The following is a 6,126-nucleotide window of genomic DNA, read 5'->3' as shown; positions in this document are numbered from 1 at the left end:
AAAAGAAAAAGAAGGAAAGAAAAAGGAAAAACTATCTCCAAAACTCCTTCAAATCATCCATGGAGCATAGTACATAACCCCGGCCAATCAGTCATCGTTCTTACAAAGTCTGAGGCTCACTGATGAAAAATTAAGTAAAGAAACAAAAGGCCAGTCTGCAGGCAGTCAGCCCTCTCTGGAATTCCACCAGGGTCCAGAGGTGCACACGCAGGACTGAGGAACGAGGAAGGGTCCACCCACTTCTGACATGGCCTCCCTAATCTTGACAGTTAAATGCTTTCTTGGTGGAGATGAGGATTAAACTGCATTCCTGATGTGATGCTATCATACCCTTGAATGTCACAGAATCTCACAGACCCGGCTTCTTTCCCGGCCAAGACTCCAGTCATCCAAGCCACACCTCTGCCCCTCCCACCAAGCTTCCAGCAAAGGGGTGGGTGCCACGCCCACCCAGGCTTCAGGCCGTGCCAGGGTCCCTTGTGCTTCCTGAACAACGCTAGGCTGTGAGTGGGCACGTGGCACACAGATGTGCCCACTGCAGCTGGCTCTCTGGCTTCCTCCCCCTCCGGGGCCCCACCCGGCTGCCCCCTGCAGGGCCGCACAGCTGGTTGTGAGTGTCCGCTTCCCATCACTCCCTGCGGCCCTAAACAGGGTGTCTGAGAAACAACTCTCTGGGAGTCCCTGGGCTTCTAATCATACTCCCAGCAGCACACAGCTGTGGGGAAGTGAGAGGAGGGATTCTGGGGCCACCACCCACTCGGCCTGTCTGCCAGCTCCTGTTACAGCTTCCACGTCACAGCAGTCCTCATCCCCACACACTTTGCTGAACCGCCCTCCACAGCAGCCCCCACCGGTGACCTGAAGACCCAAGTCCCTGTCTCCCCAGTGGGTCTAGGCTGCAGCACTGTCCCTCTGGCTCCAGCTCTGACTTGCCTTGGGCAGCCAAGGTAGAGGGCTCCATCTTCACTCAATAGCTAGAGATGCTCACTTGAGCAGAGCCCTGGGTGGGCCTTGGGACAAAAAGCAATCAGGCTGCCCCAACTCAGTGACAAACAGCAATGATAAACCCTGGGCTGACCTGAACCCCAGCTTTCAGAAGGGCCTGAGCTAGGTATGCAGCACTCAGAGGGGTAAGGGAAGGGCCAAATGAGCCCCCCAGGGTCTCAGACGGCTGGGCAGAGGAGGGGCTATACACCTGGATCATTGTGTAAACAAGTGACAGCAGGTGACCTATGGCCTTTCATAGCAGCCACCCTGATAGGAAGGGGTGGGAGATTTGCTTTCTTGAAGGCTAAAGCCATTGTCACGCTTGTCCCTCCCAGGCTGGGCCCACTCTGCTGGGGGCTCACAGTAAAGATGCACGTGCAGCTCAGCCTTCAGATCTCCCATGCTCAGTCTCCACCTCACCTTCCCCAGGGCCCCCCCAAGCCTCTGCAGCTCCTTGAATTCATTCCCTCAGCAAGAGTAACCATCACAGACTTCCTTCCCAGTCCCAACACCCACCATCACAAATCAAATACAGAACTGCCAGGCTACCTTAGCCCTCAGCCCCCTAGGAAATATTACCCCCCCGCCTTGAATGAGATCTCCAAGCCTCTCACTCCCCACCCATGGCCCTGGTAAAGCCAGCCAATCCACTAAGCCTAAGGCTGACAGAGCCCAGCTCAGGTGACCGCTCCCCGCCCACAGGCAGGCGGTCTCCTGGCAGCCGCCAGCACCAGCTATCTTTAGCCTTGGCTTCTCTGCCCAAGGAGCTGTGAATGATTCTTTGCCCAGAGCCAGGGACCCAGAGAAGGTGACTCGAGTGACAAGTACGGTCAGGCCACTAGGAACCTCAGTTCCCAGGCCTATGCTCTGCTCACCATCTTCCAAAAAAGACCCACCTGCCCCAGGGAGACCCCAACACCCCACCCCAGGGCAGCCGCTAGTAAGCTGCCCTAACCTTTCTCCCCAGCCAGCCAGCTGCCCTCAGGCCTGGGGGTCAGCTCAAGGGGAAACTCAAAAGTGTTGAGTTTGATTTAAATCCAAAGCCTGGATTTAAATCTCCAAATCCCACACCAGCTGTGTGGCCTTGGAAGATTTACTTTACATCCCTGAGCCTCGAGTATCTCATATGCAAAATGAAGAGAATGGCAGCACCATTTCAAGGGCTGCAAAGATATGTCTGCAAATCCCACAGTAGTACCTGACCCAAACTAAGTGCTGAAGTAACAGCAGCTCCCTCAAAGGCCTCAGAGGAGCCCACGGCCTCAGGGAGTCTGTTGCATGGGACCCCCAGGCTTCCAGGAGACAAAAGCAGAGACTCAGACTGCAGGTCTCTTGTTCAAGCCTGTATCTTTCAGTGAGGGAACTGCGTCCAAGGGGCAAGGGCCTGCCCAGGGCCACAGAGGCAGGAGATCTCCCTGTTATGGGGCCTATCTGGGCGTTATTGGCCTAGGGGACCAGCAGCCAAGGTGGCTCCCACTCCTGCCCTGGGGAGCCTCTCTCTGGCAGAGCAGGGTGGACTTGGCCCTGGGGCCTCTCCCAGATTGCCCCGAGTCCACTCCCAGGATGCCCCTGGCCCTCTCCCAGCTGCTCCTTTCCCTCTCACAGAATGCCCCCAGTTCTCCCCTGTAATGCTCCAGCTGGCTCTGAGAAATGCTCCCCAGCCCTCTCCAGCTGCTCCCTTCCCTCTCCCCGCTCTCTCCCAGCTCTCTCCAGCTGCACACGCTTAGGTGGGCACCCCCAGTACTTTCCAAAGCCTCAGAAACAGCCAAGGAGTATAGAAAGGCCTGATTGCGCCGCACCCACCCTGGACCCACCCCACCCTTCCCCAACAGAGTTAGACACAGATCTCATTCCCCCACACCCGATCCCATTCCTGTGGCCTCCTCTGGCCTCTGTCCCCAGTGGCCTTCAAGAGCCATAGAGCCATGGCCCAGCTCACCCCCATTCCATCCTGCTGTTTGGGCCCTCTCTAGGGAGAAGGGAACTGCCAGGGTCATCTCACTCACTGCTACTTCTGTCTTCAGACACAGAAACAGAAATGGCTTGTTCTGGACTTAGCAGATCTCTGGGGAAGAGTTTCAGGAGCAGACCAGAGTATTCAGAGCCCTTGAGTCAGAGAGCCCTCTCTTGTACCTAAACATTGCCTCCAGGCTGACACGGTGTTTAAGCCCCTTCTGTCACTGGCCTCTGGCCTGTAATGGGCTTTGGTAAGGATGCCCTGGAAGTCCCTTCCAGGCTTTGGAACTAGACAAGTATGGGTGTGAATCCACTTCCAAGGCTGCATGGCCTTGGGAAGATTATCCAAACTTTCTAAGCCTCACCTACAAAAGGGAACAATGGAACCGGCCACCCTGCAGGGTGATGGGCATACACCATGCTCAGCAGATCTAAATCAATCTAATCTGCTCTGCCCCAACATTAACCCTGCAGATGCCGCTCTCCTGGCAACAAGCTTCTGTAGCTCCCACTTGCCTTGACATGCAAGGTTTCCCAGTCTGGCCACACTCTATTGCCCGCTCCCACCCGACCTTCCCTGTGACCCTACCACCCTAACACAGACCTAAAGTATACAAGCCTCCAACTCTCTTCTTCCCCAGTGTACATGGCCAGTACCAGTGCTCCCTCCTCCAGGAAGTCGTCTGTGATTTTGTCAGTCTGCACTGATCTCTTTCCTCCGAGCTCTCCTACTCTACAAATTCAGGTCTTGCCATCTTCTACCTGACAGCCTGATTTTCACCAACTCCCCGAGGCCAACGGCTACCCACACTCACCAGCTGCTTGTTGAAGTTCTGGACACACTGTTCAAACTGCTCATCCTTTGTTTCATCTGCTTTCCCCAGTTTCTGGAGGACCTGGTGATGCAAAAGGAGGAGAGGAGATTGTTGTTTTGAGAAAGAGAATGACCAAACCAAGACTGCTCAGTCAGTAACGCCACAGACCTGGGTGTGGGGGGCTCAGAGCTGACATCACTCAGCCCAGGGTGATCTACAAGACTGAGTGTGGGGGGCTCAGAGCTGACATCACCCAACCCGGGGCACCAATGTTCTATACAACACGTAGTAGTGCCTGCCTCACAGCACTCTAGGAATGGCAACTCCCTAAAAGGCCATCAGCTCTTGAGGCCTCCCCACTCTCCATCCAGGGCTCAACCATCAGCCAAGCATGGGAACTTGGGACAGTCTTGCCATGGTGACCAACACCAAGGGGGAGGCCTCAAAGACAGCAGGAGGGACTGGGCACCCTCCTTGCTGATCTCACACTTCACCTCTGGGTGTTCCACCCCTACCCTGGCTACTGAAGAATGAGCTGATCAGGAGAGGGGCCAACCAAGGGCAGCCTCAACTCCCCACACAACTCTGTGGTCACAGAGGGGCAGAAGGGCACGCACAGGCTCACAGCCACAGCCTCTGCTCTCATGTGGAAATCTCATAGACAGACAGACACCCTTATGATAAGGCTGTCCATATCAGGGAAATGTGGGGGGATGGGTGGGCAGAGGCAGGAGGGAGGCCCACTCTAGGAGAAGGGGAAAGCCCTAGAAAAAGTAAGGGACTGGGCCAGGAAGCCCTGACCAGAAAGGCCAGCCCACCAGATCCTCCCAGACTCCCCTGTCTGGACCCTGCTCACTCTGATCCCAGAGCTCTCCATGAGGGGTGGAGGGGGCAGGGCAGGGGAAGCAGGACACAGAAGCCAGGAGAGGTGAGTGCAGAAAGGACAATACGGACGGACGGACGGACGGACGGACGTGTCAGCAGAAGTCTCTGCAGAGGCAGTGGCCAGGACCCAACAAGGGAGGGAGGTGGAGGGAGAAAAGGTGGGCCCAGGGCAAAGGGTAGCCCTGAGAGCAGCGACCAGCCCAGCAGCTGCGATGGCCAGCAGGATACCACCAGCACGTCCTCCCTCTGAAGACCCCAAAGGGGCTCACGCTGCCTGGAATGCCAGCTGTACCTGACCAGGGCCCAGGCCAGGGACCTGGACCAAGTGGTGCCTAGTGCCAGGACCGAGCTGGGTCCCTTCCCACCCTGTCTGGCCCTTGCAGGGTCCATGCCACCCTGCTGATCCTTCACTCAGGATCCCCAGCAAGCCCGGACACTCATGGCCATCTCTTCACCAAGTGACTGCTCTGTACCCATCTGGAGTGTCTCGGCTGGGACAGGAAAGATGAGTCACAACACATAGGGAAGCACAAGGGGCCGTGGGAGCCTAGGGAGGAGATCCCATCCGGCCAGAGTAGGCAGGGAGGATTTCCTGGGGGACGCAGCAGCTCAGAAAGAAGGGAGAGCTCACATCAAAGTCAAGGGGACCAGGGAGCCAAAGCCCCTTACGGAGGAATTTCAAATTGCTCAAGGTGACTAGAGGTGGCAGAAGACAGGGTGGGAGGGGGAAAGGGACAAGCAAGAGGAGGAGGGGTAGGTTGTGGGAACACCGCTAACAGCTTTGTGCTACTAATACAGCAGTCAGGACACAGTCCATCGGGCAAATGCAGCTGTAAGCCAAGGGTGGATGCGGGCTTGAGAGGAGAAAACCAAACTGAAGCCTCCATGAGCAAGAAGATGACACTGCACACTCCAGGGGCCCCCTGCTCCCCTGGCGGCCCTAGCCAGCTGGATCCCCCAGAAAGGGGGTGGGCCAGGGAGGGACCTGGCTAGCCCAGGGCTGAGCTTGGATAGGTGACTGAGCCCCACTCATAGACACTACCCCACACCCTTGCCGCCTTCAAGAGAGAAATGGGTTACCAAACGGGACAGCACTTTCAGAAGTTGACATGGCGCTTCTGCCAGGGAGAACCAAAGGCTCCCAGAGACAGGTCAGGGCCCTCAAGGCAGGAGGTGACCTCTTCCGCCCCCTGCTCTCCTTCTCCTCAAAGAGGTAGATATATTCAGTCAGCCAAGGGTCCCTAGGCTCCAGGCCCCAAAGTGTCCAGTTCCCACTGTAATGGGCTCTGTCCAGACAGCTGGAGCCACTGGGACATCTTCTAGCCTTAACAGAGGTCAGTCAAGGTGACAGTGCACCTAGCATGATTCTGAGAAGAGGGATACCTACTCTCTGACCCTCACATGCCTCGTCTGCAAGATGAAGAGAATATTAGCACCCACCTAAAGGATTAAAGGATCACGTCTGTAAAACACACAGCCGTGC

The 6,126-nt window shown here is 56.4% G+C and overlaps 1 protein-coding gene across 5 annotated transcripts in view; it reads right to left on the bottom strand.

Annotated features, from left to right (window-relative positions):
* The window catches only part of BIN1 (bridging integrator 1), a 56,144-nt gene that overhangs the window by 23,369 nt on the left and 26,649 nt on the right, over positions 1 to 6,126 (bottom strand). For all 5 annotated transcript variants that reach the window (XM_012811719.2, XM_023519375.1, XM_012811715.2 and 2 more), the window contains exon 2: positions 3,759 to 3,839. In XM_012811719.2, coding sequence (XP_012667173.1) covers positions 3,759 to 3,839 — 81 coding nt within the window. The remainder of the gene's footprint in view (positions 1 to 3,758; positions 3,840 to 6,126) is intronic.

This window comes from Otolemur garnettii, unplaced genomic scaffold, assembly GCF_000181295.1.
Source record: "Otolemur garnettii isolate 467f Iridium unplaced genomic scaffold, OtoGar3 scaffold00173, whole genome shotgun sequence".
In the NCBI taxonomy this organism is placed as follows: domain Eukaryota; kingdom Metazoa; phylum Chordata; class Mammalia; order Primates; family Galagidae; genus Otolemur; species Otolemur garnettii.
Note: the sequence above shows the minus strand (reverse complement) of the source record. Positions and strands in the feature narration are given on the sequence as shown.